Source organism: Osmerus mordax, chromosome 12 (genome assembly GCF_038355195.1).
Source record: "Osmerus mordax isolate fOsmMor3 chromosome 12, fOsmMor3.pri, whole genome shotgun sequence".
Taxonomy (NCBI): domain Eukaryota; kingdom Metazoa; phylum Chordata; class Actinopteri; order Osmeriformes; family Osmeridae; genus Osmerus; species Osmerus mordax.
The window spans coordinates 11,496,030-11,521,534 of NC_090061.1; the positions used below are offsets into that span (position 1 = coordinate 11,496,030).

The window sequence follows — 25,505 nt, forward strand, 5'->3', positions numbered from 1 at the left end:
AGGAGACAGAGAACATGTAAGTACACAATTACACAATTACACACACACACACACACACACACACACACACACACACACACACACACACACACACACACACACACACACACACACACACACACACACACACACAGGCACATGCACACACCTTTCAGCATCTTCACTGCTACGGTATCCAGACTGTTGTTCTTGCTGACTCCAAATATGGCTGCCTCAATCACCTTACCAAACGCACCATGACCCAGAACCTTACCTTCATGAGAGAAAAACAACAGTTTAGACTGGAACTAGATGTAAAAAAGACAACAGGAGTTTGTTTATCTGTTTTCAGAATGCAACAGTAGTACATTCCTCTGGGTAAGACCATCTGGAACATTGCTAAAATGTAAATCAGAAAAATGTGGCATGTGCACAGATCATTTATTTTCCAATGTCATATTGGAAAATAAATGATTTGGATTCCTATAAATCCTTTTGATGGAACAGATGCATGGCCTCAAGTTATGCACAGGAAACTGTTTGAATGAATCATCAGTAGTACTCTGCATGGGTGCAAACGCCCACAGGCTGGGGAAGAGAATGTGGCTTTCATTTGACATTCATTCATTCGTTTATTTATTCAGTCGGTTTCCATCCATCCCCTCCGTGCTCACCAAGGCGGAGTCTGTCTCTGGAGACCTCCCACTGGGAGGAGTCATAGGGCAGGTATTCACACTGCTCATCCAGAGGAACCTCCCCTGGGTCCATGATGATGGACAGATAACCTGTCTTTATGTCTGCTGGGTTAACCTGAGAGAGAGAGAGAGAGCGAGAGAGAGAGAGAGAGAGAGAGAGAGAGAAGGGAGAGGGTAGAGGTGAAGTGAGAGAAAGAAAGAGAGAGAGAGGAGAGAGAGAGAAAGGGGAGAGGTGAAGTGAGAGAGAGAGAGAGAGAGGAGAGGTGAAGTGAGAGAGAGAGAGAGAGAGAGAGAGAGAGAGAGCAGACGAGAGGTGAAGTAAGAGAGATAGAGAGAGAGAGAGAGGTGAAGGTAAAGTAGGGGAGAGAGAGAGTGATGGAGGGAGGAGGGAAAGAGGCAGAGGGATAGGGCGAGAGGTGGAAGGAGGAGCAGACAGAGAGGATGAGTTGTCAGTGGCTGGCTGGACTGAGACAGAACAACTCCTACTGAGGCCATACAAGCTTCCGAGCAGCTGTTTGGAGGACAACTCTATACATCACCCAGGTTACTTGGAGCTCATCCCAGACTAAATCACTGCATGGTTCAACACAGTGTTTCACCAACACTAGGAGAGATGTTCGAGGAGAGGACACAACGAGGTCACGGTCGTGTGTGTGTGTGTCAAGAGGAGAGTGTGTACGTGTGTCAAGAGAAGTGTGTGTGTGACTGGATGAGAAAGTGTGTGACTGGTAGATCAAAGAGAGAAAGAATCCACATGAACTCGAGTGAGGTGAGCAGATAAGGAGCTGAAGGGGTGAGAGGTGAAAGGTCACAAGTCCTGACCCGTTTGGCGTTGCAGAAGATGAGGATGAGCAGAGCCCAGAAGAAGACAGCGATGACCCCGGTCCCCATCAGGATCACGATCTCCACGCTGGCTCGCTCGCTGGATCCTGGGAAGAGAACACAGCACAGGAGCCTTCAGCCCAGCTAGTCCTACTAAAACCTCCATAAACATATGACACATACACATATTACCATTACTACAAATATAAACCTAAAATATGAACGCTTAGAGATTTGGTTTTGTTAGTGGTTTTAAAATGTTTGTATCTTCGTTTGTGGAACTCGTTTTTGTTGGCTGTTGTATTTGGTGTTGACCTGTAGAGGGTGCTATACCACACACTAGCAACACAACAAAACAGCCTCCAGCAATGTGCAGCTACAGTAGGCTGATTGAATCATTTATCAAGAGACCCTCTTTGCTAAATACATTTAATAATGAATGCAGGTATCAGATATCTCACTGATCTGAAGCACAAAAGAAAAGAACACAGGAGAAAGAACAGGGTTAAGAAGAGGAAGGAACAAGGAATGCATGCTTGGCTGTGTGTGTGCCTGTGTGCGTGTGCTTGCTACGTGTGTTTTTGTTCACGAGTGCAGAAAGGGGTGTCAGTGTGTGTTCCAGGTGCAGGTGCATGGTGTGTGTGTGTTTTAGCAGCTAAGGAGTGGACGCAGGTGCATGTGTGTGGGAGTGTCCGTGCGTGCATGTGTGTGTGTACGCCTGTCTCACCAATCACTCTGATGGAGGCTGAGGACTGGACACAGCCTCGCTGGTTGCAGGCAGTACAGGTGTAGAGACCGGCGTCCTCCTCTCTCACTCGCTGGATACTCAGAGTCCTGTTAAGGTTCTGCAGCTGGACCCCTACAGCACAGCACAGAGCTGTCAGTCACACACACACACACACACACACACACACACACACACACACACACACACACACACTCGTGTGCACCCGCGCACATACTCATGCGCACACAGTCATTTACAAACTCACACACACACACAAATTTGCACACACATGCAAGACATAAATGCAGGCACATACACACACACACGCCTGGCTGGAGCCCATATACCTACCATTGCACTCCACTGTCAGGCAATCTATCATTCAATCTACCATAATCAGTCCATCTGTCCTTTTCCCTACCCATCTACCGTTGTCACTTATCTCCAGTTCTCCCCATCACTAGTTCCATCCCTCTATTACTTTATTCATTATTCCTATTCTGTCCACTATCTTTGGATTGATCTTGTATTTAGCATTCTAGTTCAGGTCTAAAGGCCACTATGCTCAACAGAGCTCTGATTGAACCCCCGCCCTTCTCCGCTGTCAATCAAAACAATACCACTATTTCTCTCCTGTGTGTGCATGAAGATGTCCCTTAGTTTACATTGGGGTGTGTGTGTGTGTGTGTGTTGTGAGGGTGGGGGGTGGGGCGGTGATGGATCGAAGTGTTGATCCCCCTATTTGATGGATGTGTTTGGCAGGTGTGTGCGTGTGTGTTAGTTGCTACAGATGAGTAGGTGCTCATAACAGAGAGAGATGCGAGGCAAAGCCAGAGGAAACAGAAATAGAGCAGACACTGCTCTACTAAGAGGGCTGGCGTAGCAAACACATTAGCTCGACAGTACCACACACACACACCTTTGGGGAGGGTGTGTGTCGTGTGTGTCGTGTGTGTGTGTGTGTGTGTGTGTCGTGTGTGTTGTGTTTGGTGTGTACCTACCAGACATTTGGTGGAGTGGTTCGTGGTCTTTGAACCAGGAGAGCTGGGGTGAGGGTGTGCCCTCCACATCGCACTCCATCAGCAGAGACTCACTCACATTCACCGTCTGGTTGGTGGGGTTGTGTCTGTACCTGGGGGCCTCCAGAGCTGGGGGGAGGCAGGGGACGAGAGGAGAGGGAAACAGAGAGAGAGAGAGAGAGAGAGAGAGAGAGAGAGAGAGAGAGACGGCAAGAGTGAACGACGAAGAAAACGAGAGGGAAAGATAAAGCGAGAGGGAGAGAGAGTCAGGCCACCTTTGCACACACATACAGGTATTTTAATTCAGTCTGATGTCCAGAGGGGTTTATATGAAGAGACGCCTCCCATAGGACACTGGAGAGGGCAAGAGATGAAAAACACCATTACAGCAGCTATTCGTTCTCACACAGAGCTCCCTCAGGTCAATAGGGTGCAACGTTGGCCATGAATAAGGCATTAGAGGGCCTAGGAGACCCCCAGGACCCCCAACCTCCCTGCATGAAGCCTCCATCTTCATGGCTCTGTGAGGTCCATGCCCTCCCTCATCTCACTGTGAAAGTTAATGTGGTGTGGGTGTGTGTGTGTGTGTGTGCTTAATAGTGCATGACTGTCAGTGCTTGGGTGCACGCCTCTGTGTCCATGCCTGGACCGTTGAGCCGGCATGTCCTCCACCCCTCCTTCTCTCCCCTCCCTCTCTCCTCTCCCTCTCTCCTATTCCCCCCCCCCTCACCTCTGACAGAGATGTACTTGCTGAGGCAGTGCTTCTCCCCGCCGCGTCGGCTCTGCACCTCGCACACGTAGGGGCCCTCGTCCTGCAGCCTCAGGCTGGCCAGGGCCAGCTCCAGCAGCCAGCTGTTGGAGGCCTCCAGGAAGGACAGCTGGCCGTCCAGGCGCTCCGCGTAGAGGTGGAGGCTGCGGCAGTCCAGCTCCAGGGGCCGGCCCCTCTCGTCCTGCAGGGTCTGGGGGTCCAGGCGGTACCACTGCAGCTGCTCGTAGGTGTAGTTGTCGGCGCCGCAGCGCAGGGACACAGCCGCCTGCTCCAGGGGCTCCTCGGACGGACGCAGCTCGACGCTGAAGCCCTCTGGGACAGCTGGGGGAGAGACGGGAGGAGGGGATTTAGGACCCAGGGCCGGAATGGAGCTTTTGGGTGTGGTCGCCTTACAGACTGTGTAGAATGGCTAGGGAGGTGCTGTGACAGGACCTGTCTGTTCCACAGCAGGCTCAAGCCTCCAGTCATACTCACTAGTCACATAGAAGTATATGAGCCGCTCGTCCTTGCCGACCTTGTTCTCAGCCGAACACTTGTACATGACGGAGACGCTGGCGTTGTGGATGAGTAGCCTGCTCACAACCTGCAAGGCACAGGAACGGCTCACACTCTCAAAGGACACGACAGTTTCATTTAACAATTCATAAGTTCTCCTCGTTAACTTTACAACAGTGATCGTTAAGACACGAGCCATGTTGTTCACTGGAGCTTGGCCTCAGACTCAGAGGATTCTGGGTAATTCATTGTGTGTGTCAAGGTTGACATGACTCAAACTTTTCCACTGACACGACTGCCCCGCCCAGGAACAGGAACTGGAGAAAACAGGAAGTGTCCTCTGCGTGTGCAGTTGTATGTGTGTGAGTGTGGTGTGTGTGTGTGTATGTGTGTATGTGTGAAGAAGCATGTACAGTATGTGTGTGTGTCTAGAAGCGTGTGTCTGTAGAAGCGTGTGCATGTACATGCATGTGTAGATTCATTCCGACTCCCAGCAGGAAGTGTGCACAGGAAAAGGGTTTTAAATATTTCTAATGAGGAAACGGCTGTCTATTCGTCTTCCCTGCTGATTGACAAATATTGTCAATGGGTTCATGATTTGGGACACTTACATAAAAATACCACAGTTCATGGTTAGGGCCACTTACATAAACTCCTTTTTTCTAGGTTAAGTGTCTGCATTGATATTACTGTAAATGTTACTTTTGTTACATCCTTGGAGAGGATGAATCCATGACTCATCTGTTGATAACAAAACAAGTGGAGCTTAGGAAGACAAGTCAGGAGGGGTGTTCCAGGGAAACAAACCTTCTGTCTCCCGTCCACCACCTCCATGGACGTGTAGATGCTCTCCGATGTGTTCCCAGAGTTCTCGGAGTCGATTTCCTGCCAGTTCTGACAGTCAGCCATCCTGCCGCTCCTCCCCTTCCTGTCCTTACGGCTACGAAGACCCCAGAAAAGGCAATATTATGCACATTCATCTAAAATATTCATCTAAGATAGTCAACAGACATTCAACTGAGATATTCAACCGTCCGGTCAATAACATACGACAAGCACATCAAAGCAGTATTCAACTGGCCTGTTAATTCCTTCAGTCTAACAGGAATGGACAGGCTACAGAGGTGCGTCAAAGCAGACAGTGAAATGTCTAATATTGTGAGAAGAGTCCTCATAGTAAAAATGTATTCTACATCAATGGCGGAGATGACAGGTCCTTCTCTGGTAAAGTAATACAATGTAACAGTGGTTTCTGTTATGAGCAAACTGTGAATATCACAGCAGAGCAAATGAGACATGAAATTAGATTGTCTTTTGTCCTGGGAGGAAAGCTATGTTTTCCAAATGAGTTAAAGCCATCAATGTCATCATGACTGTGTTCTCATAAGCATCCTTTCAATCAACCTCCTGAGTGAGTTACGACAGTCATTTGTAAGGATATGATATTTGAATGTATAACTCTGTTTGGCAACACACGCTGTACCCTTTACATTCACACACACACACGTGTGGGAGGATGCCAGTAGGCATGGTCATAGTTGTCTGTGCGTTTGAATACGTGCGCGTTTGTCAGTGTGTGCGCATGTAGAAGTGTGTATCTACACGTGTCAGGACGTGTGACTGATCGCTCCCTCGTAAGGAAGTGCCCTAAGACAGCAAGCAGACCTGTTAAGGATGCCCATGTCCTGTCTGGACCCATGAATCATGCCCACCCACCCGGCTAAGCTGGACAAAAGCAATACCTTTCAGAGTGAAGCCCGGAGGAGGAGAGAGGGTATACGACACGGGGTGTTTAGGAGGTTATTGTTGTTTCAAAAGGAGGTGGTTGAGAGTGACAGAGATTAGAACAAGGAGTCACTGAAGCTGTCTCGGTACCTCTGACTCTCTCATTGGGGACAAAGCATTATAGTGAAGCCTCACGCCTATTCTAGGTAATGTCATGTGTGTTGGTGTGTTGGTGTGTGTGTGTGGTGTGATATGCATGTGAGTTAGGTGTGCGTGTGTGTGTCTCATACAGGCTGCGTCGGGTACTGTTGAGGCCACAGGGGCTCCAGGGTCGCCAGTGCCATGTGATGGAGGGGGCGGGCCGTCCCAGGGTGGTGCAGGTCAGCGTCTGGCTGCTGCCGCTCAGGTAGGGGTTGGAGGGGGCCGCAACGTCCTTCTCATGGATCTGTGGGGGGACTGAGAGAGGGGGGGGGGAGGGAGGGAGAGAAAAGACAATTCTACTGTCACACAATAAGCTCAGCCAGCAGGAGGCTCTGTATGGTGAGCTGGCTGCTTGAGAAAAGGTCTCAGACGTCGTCATGATCTCAACTAGTTCTTTCACATCCTTGAGGTGACCGGACAGGGCATAGTCCTGTAGCTGTATTGGACCCGAGCCATTAAAGGCCCACTAGGTCGCATTTATATCACTTGAAAAAGAAGAAGCCAAGGTGTTCTCCTGATCTCATGCCAGGCTTGTCAGAGCAGATTACCGTTGATGATGAGGGTGTAGGTGAGCCTCTTCTCCAGGGACAAGGCCTTGTTCCTCAGGACCACCGTGTAGTTCCCAGAATCCTCCTGGCAAACGTCCCTGATCTCCAGATACTGGTACTGCCTCATCCTGTTGAACTCGGGACGCCTGGTTATCAATTTCCCGTCTTTATACCTGTTCAGCACACACACACACAAAACACACATAAACACACACAAACGCGCACACAAAAGATTCACGGCAAAATAAAATACTAATCTTATCAAACGACATGAGAAAAAAGGCAATTTTAGTTGTCGGATTAAACGGAAATGTCAACTGTCTGATAGTGGCTGTCAGGACGTGACTGCTCCGACATCTCCAGGCAGCCGAGCGCTGCAGTCTCACCACAGGGTCTCTGGTGTGGGGTAGGCAGACACCTTCACCAGCAGCTTCAGGCTCTTCTGCCCAGCGGTGGCCTCCACCACGGGGCCGTTCCTGTAGTCCAGGCTGATGAAGGGCTTCTCTGGAGTACAGACACACCGTCCATCAGGGCCGTCAAACACAGTTAGCTCCACCCCTCCCCCCCCCAGTCTTGAGACGTCTCTGGATGCTCTGTAGATCCTAAGGATTTATGAGGATGTACTATATCTACCTGTTGACAATGGGTCATCAGTTCTTACCGTGAACTATGACCTGGGTTGCCAGGTCCAGAGTTTTCTCCGTGCTGATGGCAGAGCAGGTGTAGGAGCCCATGTCTGTGATGTTGACACTGTGGACGGTCAGGAGGCTGACTGCCTCTGTGAAGCTGGCTAGAGAGGTCCTCTGGTGCTGGATGCTAACAGAGCTGTTTGTCTACACAGTGCAAACTCAGGTTAGATCGCCGTTTCACTTCCCTCTCTAGGTCACACTAGTAAGACTGAGGTAATTACAGAGTTAACCAGGTCTATTTGTTCTGTCAAACAAAATAATGCCAAAATCATTTGATTGAATACGATCTCTGGCAGCCATGATGGTTCTGTGTCAAGTACCTGTTTGCCAGGGTAGGACCACTGGAAGTCCAAGCCTGTGTCGAACTCCACCAAGGCCGTGCAGTTTAAGGTGAGGGCCTCTCCCACTATCAACTCCACAGAGGACTCTGGAAAGAGCTTGACGTCGTAAATCAGACTTCCTGTCCAGGTGGGAGGAACGGAGAGTGAGTGAGAGAGATAGACAGAGAGAGAGATCATACGTCTGTTCAGAGATTACCACAAGAAAGGACGCATCAGAGCAGATTCAAACCTGGTCATGGGCCCTTCTCGCCTCCTTTACATGTTTGTTCAACTGCTCTCTGCTTTGTGTCCTGTCAGTCTCCACTCCTGACGTGACAGACCTGCTATGAGGACTTGTGGAGACCTATCCAGTCAACTAGAGAGTAAACTTGTGAAAGTAGGAGCTGCTTAGAAGCATTGGAGCGTTGGCAGAGCTCCCTCTCTTAAGTGTGTAACTGAAGACCATCTGCCTGTGCTGTCATTGGACCAGAGCAGCCGCCCAGGGCCGTGTCTGAGGATGATAACGTCTCGGAGCGCGAGAGCGTCTGTTTGTTTTACTGCTCCATCAGCACCTCCATGTGACGGTGAGGCGAAAGGCAAGTTTTCAGTTTGTCCTCGGGGCGGTGGGCCTGTTGCTCTTGGCCCATAGCTGGGGTGTGAGTTACCTTCACATCTGAACAGTGAGAGATGAATGATCTCATTTAACAACACTGGGACTCGGGGTCTCTCAGAGTTCACGCTGGAGGAGACAGGAGGGAGCAGCATGGCTGACGGTTGCCTCCTCATCGTAGTTTCAGTCCAACCATTCTCTTAATTCTGCATTTTCTTGAAAATCATTTTTTCCACTCTTGATATTATGGACATTCTAGATCTTGGTAGAGTGTACTAGATAGTGTACTAGTGTGTGTGTGTGTGTGTGTGTGTGTGTGTGTGTGTGTGTGTGTGTGATAGAGAGTAGTAGGTAGAATGTTCTAGGTAGAATGTTCTAGGTAGAGTGTACTAGGTAGAGTTGGTGCTGTATTACCTGTGGAGTGGACCAGGTAGTAAGTGGATTCATGTTCCTTTCCCAGTACTGTGGTTCTGCAGAAGAACCCAATGAGGTAAGGTCGGGTGTCCAGCACCAGTCTGGGTACCAACCAACCCTGCTTGCTGTCCCAACTCATCCCCTCTTCCTCCAGAGGCATAGGGAATGGCTCCAACTGGACACACACGCACGCAACACAACACACAAGGTAAACCTCTTACTTCTAGCACAGAATCTGGACCTAGAGGGTGCCGACCGTGGAGAGAGAGAAAAGAACAGAGCTTACCAGATACAGGGTGACGTTGAGATCGGGGGCGGTGACCAAACATGGAACGACTATATGTGAGGAAGACCTGGTGATGAAGATGGTCTCCAGGTTGTTGTTGACGTTGGAGAGGCTGCTTCTCTTGAGGAAGGGCTCCTGGGGGTCTGAGAGAAAGGGACACGGGTGTGTTAGGGGGCGTCTGGAAATACGACATAGTTGAAACTGGAAAAAAAGATGCCAGCGAAAGTCAGACCTCCCTGCACCTTCAGACATGTTTAAGGCCGTCGGCACACAACTCTGACGGGTTTGTTCAAAGCGTCTTATAACACGGTGCGTGTTTTAAGCGTCTTTGAAAGCATGAAGTGGCCCTCGGGTTGTCACGGAAACCCCACACTCGGACACAGCCGTGTGATAACTAGTAAGACTGAGCTGCAGAGGTTTCAGCAGCAGCAGCGCGCCGTGTGAGGACTGGGGCTTTGTCTGGAGTGTGGAACCGAACCCGGCTCCCGACAGGGCGTCCTCACAAAGTAAAACAACACGACAGCAAAAATACAGCTGAAAATAAACTGACACCCGGAGTCTGTAAGGCGTCTCATCCCACACACTAAACATAAGAGACTCCACCTCAGGATGCTGCTAAATGGCAAATGCACTCCTGTTCTCTCCCTCTGGAAAGCATAAAACAAGTTCCTTGTTTTATGGTTATAATAGACCAGAAACACAGATTGTGACAGTCATTTCCATGGCCATTTAGCAGCATTCAGATAGTGCTTTTCCTCATTCTACAAGTCATTTGCTCCCACACTGTGGAACAGGCTATTAAGAGAAGAACTAATCTCTGTGTGTCTTCCTGTCTGATAGAATGCTACGTTTTTCTGGCTCGCAATATTCTGTGATGGTTACCTGCTCAGATTTTTCTCCTCGTCCTAAGCTTTATATTATTCTAATACTTGAACTTATTTTCCATAGAGCTCAAAGCAATCACTCCAAGCAGCAAGAAGCCCAAACATTTGAATGGAATGGCTTATGTTTCTTTCCCGGGGAGGGCATGAGACACAGATAAAACTGAAGAAATACACAACCACTCCAGACTTGGAGCTCCTCAAGATAAATCACCACAGGGGTGACACTGAAGGGAGTTTAGAGAGTGGCATTAACATCTCCGCAACCCTCACACACCTCAAGCAAGAACAGTGTGTGTGTATGTGTGTGTGTGTCTACATGTGTCAGTGTGTACCTGCATGTGTACACTGTCTGTATGGGTGTAGCTGGAGGGCTGTGAGGCAGGGCAGGATAAGTGAACCCACATGTGTGTCCTCTCATCCTGCAGTGGGGGTCTAATTTACAGCCGCGGTTTCAGCTGGTTCTGTTCAGCCCCCTGGTAAGATCTGTGGAAAACTGCTCCGGCACCTCGTCAGGAGGAGGCACTGACCGCCAATGTGAGTGGACCTGAGTGGACTGGTCAAGGGATTTACCTACATGACAATCACCCTCCATGATACTTTTCTCACGCTCTCTCACCCAACCTCCCTCACCCTCCCTCCTTCAGCCCGTCTCTTCTTTCTCACCCTTTCATCCTCCCACTCTCCCTTATAATCCCTCGCTCCCTACCCACTCTCCTCCATCCTCCCACACATCCCTCCCCAGCAGAGAGAGAAATGTACAGGGTTAGCCCTGGAGGTAGGTTTGGTTGGAGAAGCAGAGGGCATCTCCCTTCGTGACAAATCCACCTGACTAAAGATCTCTCAGCTTGATAGGAGTTATTGCAACATGAATTGACCATCACTGATATGAGAAAGGCTGCAGTTATTTGTCCCCTAGTTCAGAGATTATCAGAGCCTGCATGGACTACAAATGCTGAATGCAGCTCCATCCCCTGAAGATGGATGGAGCTGAGATTGGCCTCGCCGGCCTAGGGTCCTGAAAACGAGTTAGAGGTGATTTATTGTGACATATTTGTAATCTCAGCGGGGACGCTGGTATAATGTCCTGCTTTATTACATCTTGAATCTTACATTTATTCATCATTAGGAGCCTTAACTCCAGCCAGCTTCAAGGACCAAGTCAACAACACGGATGCCTAACATTTTGAGGTTTGATTTGTGAACACTAGATCTCGTGTCTGTAATCAGCGTGTACATCCTGAAGAAGAGAAAGCAGAGGAAGTCAGCCTGACCAGCCGAGTGGAACTGGTCAAGTCAGGACACTATAACAAGCCTAGGGGGCGCCCCCGTGGCTCACAGGGTAGACCACAAACCACATGGACCGAGGCCTCACCGCAGGGGCCCCAATTCTGGCCTGTGCCACTTCCTAAATTGTTTTCTGGAAACTCTGAGACACATAAATTCACTACCGTCTGTGAAGCCCTTCTATATGAACCGGACTTACCGCTCACAAACACGTAGACACTGACCGCGGTGGTGCCATCGATGATGGCCTTGATGTCCCGGTAGTAGCAGCGGTAGTAGCCGGTGTCATTGACCCTGGCGCCGCTCAGGACCAGGGTCTTGCAGTACGGTCTCCCAGGCTCCCCCTGGCACTCCTTCACCCAGACGGCTCTCTGCCCGGGGGCCCCGGTGGGCGCCAGCTGAGCCTGGCGGTCCGTCAGCTCCTGCCCCACCAGAGTGTGCTCAGGCCAGGCCCACGTCAGCGTACGCTGCCCCCTGTAGAGGCCGCATGGAGGCACACGTCATTCGTCAACTCAGCTCAGTGAGACGAAGGTAAGCACAGAGACGATTTGGAAGAAGAAAAAAAAAGTTTGGTGAGTGTGTTTTGTGTTTTAGTGTGTGTGATAATACTTCTGTCTCTGTGTGTGTGTGTGTGTGTGTGTGTGTGTGTGTGTGTGTGTGTGTGTGTGTGTGCTTGTGTATGCTTATGTGTGTGTCTGTATTGAATGTTTATCACGTCCAGTACTCCACACACCTCCTGTGTGCTTTGTCAAACAAACTCAGTTATGGGGGACACAATATACCAGGGGCCATATGAATGAGATTGAGTAAAACCATTACGGAGAGCTGAGAAATGATAGCTATGCTGGCTCACCGTACCTCCACAGACTACAAATGTTCACATCTGCTGGGAAGGCCACCAAGAAGCGTCGGGAATTGACTATTTTCCAAGACGGGAACAACTGATAGATTTGCCTTTTTAAAATCCACAATGAATAGGGCCTATCTATCCCATTGCACATTGGCAAAGACCAAATGACGGAAATAAACCTGATTTCCTGCTTAACAAGGTTGCGAACCACGGAGCTTGGTTTGAGAGCTGGCCATATGAGGTTTTAAAATGCACACTTCTATTCATGAATCACATTGAGAAGCAGCCAACAATATCATCAGCTTTCCAAAGACATGCTTCTTGCTACCGCAGAGAAACACTTTGTATAGCACTGGCTGGGCTTGCTGTAGCGGGCAAGATGTTGTGAGGATAAATAAAGAGATAAATATAAATTGAATCAGATCTTTGGTCTATCTGGATCAGAACATTGCTGGCTATGTTTTAGGCGAGACATTTTGCACAATGGCCTCTGACCATCACCCTAGGACATGGCTGTTGTTACCACTGTTGTTGGGTTGGTATGTAAGTGTGTGGGTGCAGAAGCTGGGAAGTCCAAATTGTACAATGCAAATCACTGTAAAATTGAAACTTGGAGAAATGTGATTTACTGCATTCCAGGCTTTACTTGAATAATACATTCCAGCCATCTCGGCACTGTGATGACCTGTGGGTGATATCATATATTGGAGTCTAAGTCAATATTATTGCTTTGTTTTTCACAGCACGCACTGTACTTGCCGAGTCTCACAGCCTCTCTCACTCTTTCTCCCCCTTTCCCTCTCTCTCTCCCTCTCATTTTCTTTCTATTTCTCCCTCTCACACACACACAGAATACATCACCTGCATGTAATAGTCAGTGTTTCCTGGGCGTGAATCACAACGTCGTCTCTGGGCTTGTCAAGAATGGGCGGAGTCATAGAGTATCCAATCACCAGACCTGAAGGGACCAAACAGAGGGCTTGTATTAGACCCACACAGAATCACATTTCAAAGACTAATAACCATTTCTGGGCCCGGAGGGTTTGATAGCACCGCCGTTAGACGCTGTCAAACCCATCTACCGTCACATCAACCTGAAATCTAATGAGACAGCAGCTGCGCACCATGTTATTCGTTAGGTTTCCCCACTGTAAGGCAATCTGCAGGAGAGCATTGGTTTGGAGAACGTCCACTCAGACCAATCACGGCAGGGTTTGGGAACGGCAACACTGTCGTCCTACAACAGCCAGTCAGAACCAAACAGCTGTCTGATTCATTCCAGCTTCACAGGACTGTGGGGGTTGTACGGATCTGGATTATCACTCGCCAGCCTGGTCCAGCACCCTCCCTCATTCCTATATAAACCTGGATCCTTGATGTACGCCTGGGTATCCATCGAGACGGAGACCCAGTCTTGCAGTGTGGAGTTCTTTAAATCATCCTCAGATGACTCTTCTCAGGGTAACAAAGACACAAGTAACATGCATTACCTTATCGTAATTTGCACTACTTACAGAGAGAAGTGGAGAAAAAGCCATTTCAGGGGTATAATTTGAAATCATTGTTTGTAGAAATATTCAAAAGCAATTTAGTTGAATTGCACTTTCAGGACTATAGAACCCTTAACAATAGAGCCATAATCTTGATTTACTGCCCCAGAAATGAAATAAGCTCATCACCAATGAAAAAGCTTGACTGGTGTCCAAAAATTTGCTTCATTCGTTTTCCATGCACACATACACACACACTCCCATTGTATCCATCCCTCTGACCAACAGCACAAACAAGCCTTATTTCACAACCATCATCCATGACCTCACGCCAATCCAAACCTGACTCTCTGGATGTCGCTCTCCGTCCAGAGAACATTCCTTTCTGGCATCCTGCTGCTTCAAGAGCACAATACAACATGGCCAACGCTCTGTAAATATTTCATGCTCAGCAATGTACATGTTTACAAGAAAGGATAGTAGCGAGAGATTGGCAGGCTGAGTCTGGGGAACCTTGTAACCTCCAAACCCAGCTCCAGTCCAGTTACAAGGATGCTGAGGTATGTGTGAGGCTGCTTTGTATAGGGGCTGGCTTTGTAGAAGTTGTCGTATGGGTTATGGTGAGGCTTGGAGAAAAGTTTGGTTGTCCAGCTTTTTTGAGGTGCCCTTAGCTGTTCACATCTAGCTCCTTGTGTCACTGATTTATGGCACTAATAACACCCTGAACCAGCACTCCATGATAATACGGGGCCTGTGATTCCAGAAATGAGATATCACACAAACACATTAGTTGAGCCTTTCAGAAGAACGCCACAAAACCACACATTATGAAACCCACTACTCTCTTTTAATCATGGTTTTGATCTTTTAAAACCATTCCTTACAGAAGAGAATGGATGAAAGCAGTGAGGGGATGTCTCGTATCTTTTTACTGATGGAAACAAACAGAGGTTGGTGGAGGCAGGAAAACTAGGAGAAGGGAGGGTGGCTAGGTGGAGGCAGGGTGACTAGGGGGACACAGGATGACTAGGTGGAGGCAGGGTGGAGACTGGGTGGCTCGGTGGAGGCAGGGTGACTAGGGGGACACAGGATGACTAGGTGGAGGCAGGGTGGAGACTGGGTGGCTCGGTGGAGGCAGGGTGACTAGGGGGACACAGGATGACTAGGTGGAGGCAGGGTGGAGACTGGGTGGCTAGGTGGAGGCAGGGTGACTAGGGGGACACAGGATGACTAGGTGGAGGCAGGGTGGAGACTGGGTGGCTAGGTGGAGGCAGGGTGACTAGGAGGACACAGGGTGACTAGGTGGAGGCAGGAAGACGGGGGCGGCTCATGAAAGAATCCCAGCTGCCTCTAACAGCAGGCTGTTCCTGCATCCGCTCTCAGAGAACCACTCTGCTCTCCGCTCACACAGGCCTGCCTGTCAATCTGCCTTTGTCAGTCTGTTTGTCAGTCAGTCTGGAAGTCTGGCTGTCCACGTACTGGACTAAGGGCTCCCTGTACTGTGTGGTCATGGGGCCCTGTTAGATAAACATGCAGCGGGCATGTGAGGGTCTGTGGGGGACAGTGAGGGAGGAACTCCCACCACCATGGCTCACACCTCCTCTATTTCTAGAACAGCCCATTTCCTGCCCTGTCTGAAAGAGGGAAACAACAGAATTCCTCTCAATGCCGAGCTAGGTACCCCCCCTCCCCCTCCCTCCCATCCCAAGGCCACTGGGGGCCTCCCTCCTTCCCCTTGTCCTAACACCCACTCCCTCAAGGTCTCCCCTGACCAGAGTGGATCCCTGACCTGGCTGATTCAACACACCATCATTGCAGGCGGCAGTCCACAAAGCAAACTGTCAATCATCTTGCAAAAACACACATATTACTCTATATAATCTCTAAGAGCAGTACAGTGAAAGTGGATGATTCAGCGATAGACCAACCGAATAGCAGTCTCTCATCAGAGGTTAATCTATGGGGGGTTGGCAGCTGCAGAGACAGTATTTGGGAAATCACAGAGCAAGCCTGGGAGAAGCCAGGGATATGTATGGAATGTGATCAAGCTCTCTTCTACTGGCAGAATGGAATTCGGCAGGAGTGGAGCGTAGAGTGCTGGTTCTGTGGTGGTGGAGCTTGCACCAGACCACAAACAGCTGCCTGCCTGACACTCAGTTAGGAGATGGTAGCTTTTTTCACACATCTAAACCCTGACAGACTGCAAAATGTAAATCTTTCTCAAATGTCAAAGACATACCAAGCCTTTAGGAGGTAATGACAGGGAGAGAGAAGTGCTAGAGAATTATTCAGGGGGGAACTCACGGTATCAAACACAGGAGACAGACATCTTTTACCTTTTCTAGATTGTGCCGACCCACGACAGAGTGTGCTACTAATTGTCTGACCGAGTATAGAACAGGAGACGTATGTTACGTGATGTCACACCAGAGTGAAGCAAGACTCAAACCACACAATCACACACAGAACATGGAAGCCTTGTTTTTGTGTGATGCAGTTCCATCACACATTCTCCCAAGGATTTTTCCTCTGTGATCTGAGGGCCCCTGAGGGCTCCCGTGGACCAGCCAAGCCAGAGGCGTGTGGGGGTGATGCAAAACTGCTTGTCCCTCCACAGGTCCTTTAGTGTGTGACGTCATGTGGTTCTGAAGACTTAGATACCTCTCTCTTCTCCCTTCCTCTCTTTTCTTCGTCTCCCTTCCTCTCATTTTCTTTCCTCTCCCTCTCTTCTCCTCTCAGTTGCTCTCCCTTCCTCTCCTCACCTAGCATGTGACATAGTTAGAGGTGGATGCCAGATGTCAATATATTCCATATGTATGGTATACCATTTGTCTCCAAACTGCCAGAGGTCTTCTTGTTTGGGAGTGGTCATGTGAGGAGAGATGCTGTCAGGCTGTCGGTTAGATATATAGCTCTACCTAATATAAAATGAAAACCACAAATGGCTTAAAATTTACGTACACGCAACCATCCAGCCCTTGCCAAAATGTTATACTATTTCCAGCTTCAGACCTGCAGATATTGTATTTTGCAGTTATCATACTCACACTCCTTGTACAGGAGTTTCATGACGGAGAGAGATGTTCATTGTTCCGAACGTTATCTTTCAGGAACATTTGAGAGAGCCATAAATCTGTCTGACTAGGGTGGCAGCATTACAAACACAAACCCCTTGAGATTCCAAAACACCTCAAACAGAACGCTCAGAAACAGGCACACTTCCAGAGCTTTGCTCTCAGCCAGTGTTCAGTCAGCACATGTAGTTGTGTGTTTTAGCATACAGGAGCAGTCCCAGTGCTAGAATTGGCTTTGAATGCACCACTACACAACATGTCTGCATCAGCACAACGGTTGAGACAAACTCAGTAGGTTATTTTGAAACTTTTCAGTAAATTACAATTATAACTGTAAAGGGTTGTGGGTACACTTTTGTGTTCTTGAATTAATGTTTTCTTTTATTAAATTTGTCTGGGCTGCAATTAAGCGGTTAACATAAATGTTCCAATCTTTAAATCGGAGGTGGTTTCTTGACATGAATTGAAGCTCAGACACAGCAAATTTCAAAGTGTTAAAGATTTACTCCAGCAGTGTTCATTTTACTCGTTGAGTGTTTATATAGGTCCACTCTCATCATAATAAATACTACTGGTGTTAAATTAACACTTTCAAATTGACTGTGACAGGCTTGTTTGCCAGTTCACTATAACTGAGGTGCTGGAGCCGTGAGTAGGAGCTATAGAAACAGTTTGGACTGGTTCCCCTCAGTTCCCATGCATTCCAGTGGTAGCTATCTTGATAAGCCAGGGCTCGAGGTGAGTTTGTGTTTGTGTAGACAAGAGCAACATTCTCCCTTTTAATCTGAAAAGATAAAACATAGCTCCTACGGTCCTGCTCTCTCTCCCTCTTCATGTAATTAAAAGTGGCGTAAACATAGTTTGTTTCTGGTTCCCTCTCCTGTACTGAAACAGATCCACGACTGTCCCACTAGGTCAGGGGTGGGCGGAACACTCAGTGCTCTGAACGTTAAAACACTTTGCTGGCCTCGTAAAAATACAGAACAACAGGCTGTGTCTTTCTCATCTAAAAAAAAGGTTTAGCATTTATATCTTACAGCTGAACTGCAGTACACTCATGGCATGGTGACTTATCTGAAATAGTTTCACTGTTTACATATACAGTGACACAGTACAACCATGAAAATACCTTTTAAATTGAATTCATGTAAACACTCTGGATTTTCACAAATTCTGGCCCGATCTCAGTTCTTACAGTGAACTACGGATTGGCAGGACTGTCCGAACGACACGGCTTCATCGTACAGAGACCATTCATGGAGCATAGCCTAGTGAATTCTATGGCACAGTGCATTGCTCTGGAGAAATGTGATTGCTCCATTGTTGTGAAAGCCCATTCTCTCTATAGAAATAATCGCACTCTCTCTTTCCCTCTCTCTCACACATGCTCTCTCTATGTCCCCAGCCTCAGCACCAGCTGGGTCTTGCAGCCATATATACATACAGCTTTTATTGGACTAACTAAACATATCCCCTCAAGACGATCCTGTTAGTTTTAAACAGTCATGACAAAAGGGAGGCAAAATTATAAGTACAGGACGCGGTCAGGGAGTGAAATGCAATTACATTTACATTTATTCATTTAGCAGACGCTTTTATCCAAAGCGACTTCCAAGAGAAAGCTTTAGAAAAGTGCATAGGTCACTGATAATAACAACGAGATAGCCCCAAAACATTGCAGGTAGCCAAAACATGAAGCATACATTGTGAAAACCAAATAAGTGCCAAAGGGAAGAACCATAGCAATTATGATTAAAGCAATGAAACAGTGATTTCTATCTAACTCCTGCACTCAGAACTTAGTCTACTGTACTGTATCTAGCCATGAGACATGAAGATCTTGGCTGGTTTCTCCCTTGTGTTTCTGGATACATGAATGCATGGACGGGGTGGTGTGACTGGATTTTATAGCCCTGATTGTATCTGTTCACAGCGCAGCGTGTGCATTCTCTGCTCTCTGGGGTGTGTCCCACAAACACCTGGCTCCCAAAGTAACATTAAAAGGATGTTTGTGCCCATCTGTCAGAAATATGTCAACATGCGTGCTGTGACATATTTCTGACTTTGAAGATATTCCATTCATCTCCTTTTCTCACAAAAAACAGGAGTCGTGGAACTCACGCGTGACTCTCCCACCAAACCTAGAATCGCTGCACGCCGGCTGTAAACATAAAGAGCAATTCTTCAAGCCACCGTTAAACCATTGAAGCATGCCACTTCGGATTGTGCTTTAATCCTCCATTGTTCTTGCTCTCCAGCTGTAACGTACACATGCGGGTTTTACTTCTGAGCTCCGGAGCTCCAACAATATGCATTAGTCTCTGTCAGGAGCACCAGGGGTCCTGCTGCCCGGCCCGTCCAACCACAGAGGCACCCAGGCAGACTGCAGATAAATCACAGGGCCGGACTAGTGAGACAGGCCCGGATGACACAGGCTTTATGACACATAACCAAAGTGAGTTTCTCTGTGACGGAGGGGCAGATAGACACGGCATTGGAGCATCAAAGGTAGGCGTGAAGTGAAAGGCTTTGCTCCTCATAAGCTACATGGGAGAAAACATTAAAGGTTTTGGGCGCAGCAAGTCTATTTTTTTTTCATCCCCGAGAAATGTCCTGTTTTCTTGATGGCTTTTTTGCAATCTCTGCTTCCTTCTTTCATGGACAGAGGGAGAGGTGTTGCTGTTAGCGTTTCCTTGCTTCTCTGTAGTTTTGTCTCTGATCAGTCACATCACAGACACAGGAAGGAGGGACGCTTCGTATCAACAAATCATATGCTTTCTATGAGTCATAGTTTAGCAGAGTAGACATTACGGCAGTTTTAAGGCCCCTCAAATACACACAAATACTTTCACGCTTCTCATAAACCACCTGATTTTAAGTGAACACAAAGACCTCATCTGTATGTCATCAAGGCCTAACCCCTGAGCTTGGTCCAGGCTTTCTTTGAGGTTTACGTGAGTGGTTGAATCCGCCATCAGCATCAATCAGTGCTTCTTTTTACAGGGCTGTTACATGAGAGGTCAGGGTTTTAGTGTGCAAGGGGCATTTGACCAAATAAAGATGGACTGAAAATTCTCTGCTGTTGAATTTCGCTTTGCTACACTCAGCTAGCCACATCAGTGGCAGCCTCAAGATGCCAGAAACAGGGGCCGTTCTAATTCTCTATCTAGTTATCCTTATTTTCAGACTGCTATACCTATATTGAATTAGTAGAGAATTCTATATGCTATTCACAAATTGCACAAATCCAAACGGGCCATTGTCATTTTAAGAAAAGCAGTGTCACTTCAACTAAACTGTTTCAAATAACAACACATTTAAATCTTCATGCAGCATTATCACATTATCACTACAATGTCGCAGTGTGTGGGCCTGAGGCCAGGGTCGGTCTGCCTGGAGACTCTGAAATAGGCCGTTGTGTGCAGTTGGGTCTGGGAGGCCGGCCAGGAGGGCAGGCAGGCCACAGAACAGACCTGCTCCCTTGGTTGTGGAGTCAGCATCCCCCTCTACTTCCTACGATGGACACTGGCAACACCTACAGACGGCGACCTGACTGAGAAGACATTCCCTCACCAGCGCTTTCCCTGTCTCACGCTTTCTCAGTGCTTCGTCTCTCTTCCTCTCGCACAGACAGTCTTTCAGTCTCTTCTCACTCCTTCCCCCCCTCCCCCGTCTCTCTCTCTCTCTCTCTATGTGCCTTTCATCCCCCTTTTCACTCTACCTAAAAAAGCATTAAGGTCCACTTCCTGTGTCATCTGTGCTCAAGGCCGGAGCGAGCAGGCGGCTGCCTGGCTGCCTGACAGGCTTTGATTTCATTGTGGTTCTGCGTGGGTTGAGAGGTGACATCTCCGGCGGCCCAGTCCTGCGCTGCAGCCGTGTCTGTCCATGCAGAGCCCTCCCACATCCTGCCAGAGGAGGGGTGTGACACAAGGATATGGGGGGGGGGGGGGGGGGGGGTGATGTCCATCTGGGCAGGTTTCCTGTGCCCCATCCCCCCGTCCCTGACTACATCTTCCTGTACCTGCCTCAGAGGAACCCCAGACACCTCTGCCGCTTCCTCTACGCCGCCGCGTTTTTTGGGGGGACGCGTCATCATTTATATCACCGAGAAATCATTTCCCGTGCTGGGAAAAGAGAAACAAACGCATTCCGGCCAACGCCGTCTTCTCCGCATCGCCGACTTGTGCCTCTCTCTGTCAGGAAACATGGAAAATATTTGCACGGATCGGAGCAGCAGCAGGTATCTGGTGGCTTGGCCCTGACCCTCTGTGCTTAGAGGAGAGCAGCGAGCGGTCTGCGAGCCAGGCTTTGAGGATCCCTTCTACAGGTCCTGTTACGTAATTGGAAGTGATGCGGCCCATAAACAAGTCTCTCTGTCTGAGTCAGACGTCCCAGGGAGCTAAATAAACACAGAGGCTCAAGTCGCCACGCAGAGAAAACAAGGCCAGCAGTGGGGAGTGGGCCGGGTCAGAGAATGGGCGTTTAAGACCAAAGGTGGGAAACTGCCAATTTCCTCAGGCCAGGCCAACGCTCCCTTTCCCATGAACCTGGAGCGACCGTGTCAGCGTCAGTGTAAGAGACATCACTGAGCAATGAAGGCTTGAACTAGCTAGCCAATCAAAGGCCATGAGGCCTGCCGCCTGGGAGCAGATAGCAGTTGAACCATAATGGCGATGATCGCTCTCCTTAAACTGATAAGTGTTCCAAAATGATGCTTGTTCCTAAGCAACACGAGATTCTCTGAGTGCTGTGGGATCTGAGATCATGCTGCCTGCTCTGGGATTCGGTTTCTGCCTTTAAATGAGGGTAGGGGTCAGAAACGCAGGCCATGAAAAGCTAAATGCAATTTTCCTTTAATATGTGCAGGTGCAGCTTACAATCAATGAGCAGTGCTTCAATGTAGCACGGAGGTGGAGCACAGTTGGACCCTTCTCCCAGGGCACTTTGCTGGCAGGTCTAGCTTCCTCAAGCACTAGCCCCAATCATTCACAACTTGGCACAGTTAATAATTGATGTCAGAAACGTTTACTCCCTCATAACGAAGCAGCACACATCTTTGACCGTTTTTATCTCGACTTCAAGGAACTGTTGACAGACAAACTAAATATTAGAGAGGCATTTTCTTACCACATCCACCTCAGTCAAGATATACATGTATGTACGTGCATGGACCGAAAACTATCTAATTCCATTTGCAGTTTGACTGTTTGAGTTAATTATGGATGACACCAACAAACACATTGGTTTACCACTTAAAGAAAAGTGCTTACGGATTTGAAACCGTCTTGCACACAGCCCACTCTTTGCTCATTTGAGGAAAATGTATTCTGGGGTCAAAACAAAGTTCAACTTCATTAAAATACACCAGTGTTCCAGGCTCTGTACTGCCACTCTAATATGAAACATTGGGACTTCAGGAAGAGACACGCCAAGGAAACTGACACAATACCGATTTACCTCGTTGAGCATGGAGATTGATTTTAGTCTGTGTTGAATGTTCACCCAGCAAGATTCATGTTGAATCTGTCATCACTGTGAAATATCAGCCTCATACCACATAATGTTTGATCCTCACTCTGCAAACCAGAGAGAGACACTGTGGTAAAGATGCTTGCCAGCATTAATTCCAGTTTACTAGTAAGGTTTTCCATCGCGGCCAACAGAGTCCAGTTTGAGTCTGGAACAGAGGTTCATTACCTTTTATAATGAGCTACAATAACCACTCTTTAATAAGGAGCTCCTAATTGACTGTTATCGTTGGGTTGGGCAAAAAGGGGGGTCCATCAAACCCACCCTGTCACAGCAGAGGAGGACACAGGGCAGAGGTCGGAGGAACAGTGAGAAGCCACGCCATGTGCTTCTCATTAGTGAACATATCAAACACAGACACATATCAGAGTTTTCCAGAAGCTGCTGGTTATTTTTCATACTGAAAGAACCCATCTTTTCTCCCAAACCCCCTCCGGGGTGTCACGACGCGTGTATGTAGCAACCGGTGACGGGTATTCTGTAGAAGCGGCGGGCTCTCCTCCACCCTCGAAGGCCTTGCTCTCACACACCTGCGATGAGTGAGGGAGGCACGGTAACCGACACATTCTCTATTCATTTGAGCTTATTGTTGAGTGCTTCCCACACGGAATAGAAGCATTCCACTCTCCTCAGAGAACCTCCCAGCTGACTAAACCAGATACTGGAGGACAGCCTGCGAGGTTCTGAGAGAGCTCTGTCAGAGGAGCATAGAGGTGAATTCTAGAGAGCAGTGCTGAGAATAGGGAGGCTGTTGTTAAAGGCTAAAACAAACCTAATCCCTAAGACGGATGGCTGAAATAATACCCAATCTTGAGAGTCGGATTTCTGGGATGATCTGATCAAGCAGAAGTATGCATACAGAAAACAACAGGCTAGAAGTGATATGAACACCGCTCCCAGGGCACAAAGCAAACTGGCCCTCCATATTCTGAAATCATAGGATTACACCAAACATGCCAGGAACGCTGGTGAGATACTAGAGGCAAGGCACTCGGGGTGAGGCTGTTCAAATGATACCATAAATTAAAGTAACGTCCAACATCATCATGGTTTAATTAAGGTGAAACCTTAAGTAATAACAAACAGTGATGTCCAGGCCTCTGAGAATAGAAAGCAGTCCTTGGAATGCCAAGTTTTTGTATGTCCATCATCCTATCGCTCTGCCCTAATGACAGTGAAAGACTATATGATTGGGAACACTTCGGAGAAGCATTTTCAAGTAAACCATGTGAACAACAGGCTGTTCTGACCTTACACACTTCCAGTGGAACAGTTTGTACATTACATATCAAGGCAGGGGCCCAGTCACATTGTCCATCCATTTCTCAAAAGCAATCAAACCAGCCGACAGCTTGCGTACGCATATGAAAGGAAAAAGAGTGTAAAAATCTCTGGAGGGATGATTTGGGTAACCATATGGCCGTTTTCCCTCACAAAGTATTCCCTGTTCTTTGTAAGCAGCTGTTCAGCAGCAATCAGTGATGGATAACTCTCTGCCTCCGACCTGCATGTTCAATTTTTGGGCAAAACTTTTAACTGGGTCAACTCATATCTTCCATCTAGGCTACGGTTGTAAATTCTAACTGCTGATTTGGATAAGTATTCAATTGACTGATACAGGCCCAATGAGTTCCTGCAGAGCAAAATCTTAGGATTTTACAGATACATTATTTCATTAAATCCAACTAGAGAACATTTGTCCTGGCTGTTTCTGTAATGAATACATAGTATGGGTGGAATGTGAAGATATTGATTGGTTGAATATTAACCTTAAAACGATAAACTGTTCCCTTATTGATTATTTTTCAACCGTCCATAATCTGTTGGCCACTAAACTCAAGATGAAAAACAGGATGGGCGACCTCCCCCTAGTGACTAACGGTGCGCTGCAAATAACATCGAAGCCATTATGTGTCAAATCAATTCACCTTTCTCCGCAGAGACCATCACACAACAGGCCTAGAGGCAACCGTTAGCCCATTCATTTGAATCAATAATTAATCACACATTCCCATAAACCTTTTGAAAATTTTAAGATTTTTGCATCTTATAGTACACGGACAGTTAAGTGTTAAAAACAAAAGCCACACGGGTCCAGGATAAAAAATAAAAAAATAAACTAAGATTTTAAAAATAGTTAATTTGTTGTGTTAAAGTAATGACCAAATTGCAACCATCAGATGCTAATTAGTCCGCTATCACCCAGACAACTGCAACCAATTACTCAAACCCGATTTATTTGTAACTATTACATTAAGCTAAAGTAGTCTAGACGGTTGTACTTTGTGGCTTAATTATACGTATCCAAATTGCATGACCGTTGGGAAAAATAGATACACATAAACTGCATCTGAAAGCCCACTACACCACCTTCCCTAAAATCCCTGTTGCTATTAACTGGTCCAAAAACTTTTAGGTAAATAAAAAGTGTTATCTCTCACCTGAAGCATAAGCGAACACAATCCAAATCCGACAGAAAAACGTTAAATCTCTCTTCATTTCCAATCTCCAGTCCTCGAAGTTATCCGATATTTAATAACTAACTCTGGTTGTTGGTGCTGATTAGTCTAGGAACAGCGAAGAAGGGGTAAAGTTAACTCCGTGAATGGAAACTCTCAGGTGAACTAACCTCTGGAAAAACAGCGCGTCTCAGAACAGAAAAGAGGATGTGCGAGATGTGTAAGAGAAGAGCTAGACACTTTTCTTGTGGTAAGGATGCATAAAGGTCTGAATAGATTTACAATGATTTCCCTTTCCCTTGCTCGTGACTGGAGCGCACACATACCCACCCTTCTCGTTCATAAAATAGGCATGCTTCCAGTCGCATTGGAAGAATCGCTTAACACCCATGACAAATTTCCTTCCTGGTGTAAATATCTAATTTCTCCACTCGTCCATTGAGCACTGTGATCTCCTGTTGCTCTTTAAACTTATATGTCATATGCCCTCTCACATATTTTAGGAGTTTAAACTTTAACCTTCATCTAAGTGTGGCGGGTATAGGACAAAATAAATTCACATCCTTCTAGACAAGTGAAATTGAAACGGAAAGGCTGCCAGAAAAGTTTAGTGTCCTCCCTAATAAGCCTTATCTT

General features: G+C 47.6%; 1 protein-coding gene across 1 annotated transcript in view; it reads right to left on the bottom strand.

Annotated features, from left to right (window-relative positions):
* Positions 1-24,912, bottom strand: part of flt4 (fms related receptor tyrosine kinase 4) — a 28,973-nt gene extending 4,061 nt beyond the window's left edge. Inside the window, exons 1-18 of the mRNA XM_067247218.1 lie at positions 24,852-24,912; positions 13,179-13,275; positions 11,667-11,941; positions 9,300-9,442; positions 9,014-9,188; positions 7,990-8,129; positions 7,642-7,813; positions 7,367-7,484; positions 6,981-7,153; positions 6,522-6,687; positions 5,314-5,434; positions 4,486-4,594; positions 3,973-4,332; positions 3,225-3,371; positions 2,224-2,355; positions 1,497-1,603; positions 654-789; positions 149-253 (exon numbers count right to left, since the gene is read on the bottom strand). Coding sequence (XP_067103319.1) covers positions 149-253; positions 654-789; positions 1,497-1,603; positions 2,224-2,355; positions 3,225-3,371; positions 3,973-4,332; positions 4,486-4,594; positions 5,314-5,434; positions 6,522-6,687; positions 6,981-7,153; positions 7,367-7,484; positions 7,642-7,813; positions 7,990-8,129; positions 9,014-9,188; positions 9,300-9,442; positions 11,667-11,941; positions 13,179-13,275; positions 24,852-24,909 — 2,734 coding nt within the window. The 5' untranslated portion in view covers positions 24,910-24,912. The remainder of the gene's footprint in view (positions 1-148; positions 254-653; positions 790-1,496; positions 1,604-2,223; positions 2,356-3,224; positions 3,372-3,972; positions 4,333-4,485; positions 4,595-5,313; positions 5,435-6,521; positions 6,688-6,980; positions 7,154-7,366; positions 7,485-7,641; positions 7,814-7,989; positions 8,130-9,013; positions 9,189-9,299; positions 9,443-11,666; positions 11,942-13,178; positions 13,276-24,851) is intronic.
* Positions 24,913-25,505: the final 593 nt, after the last annotated feature.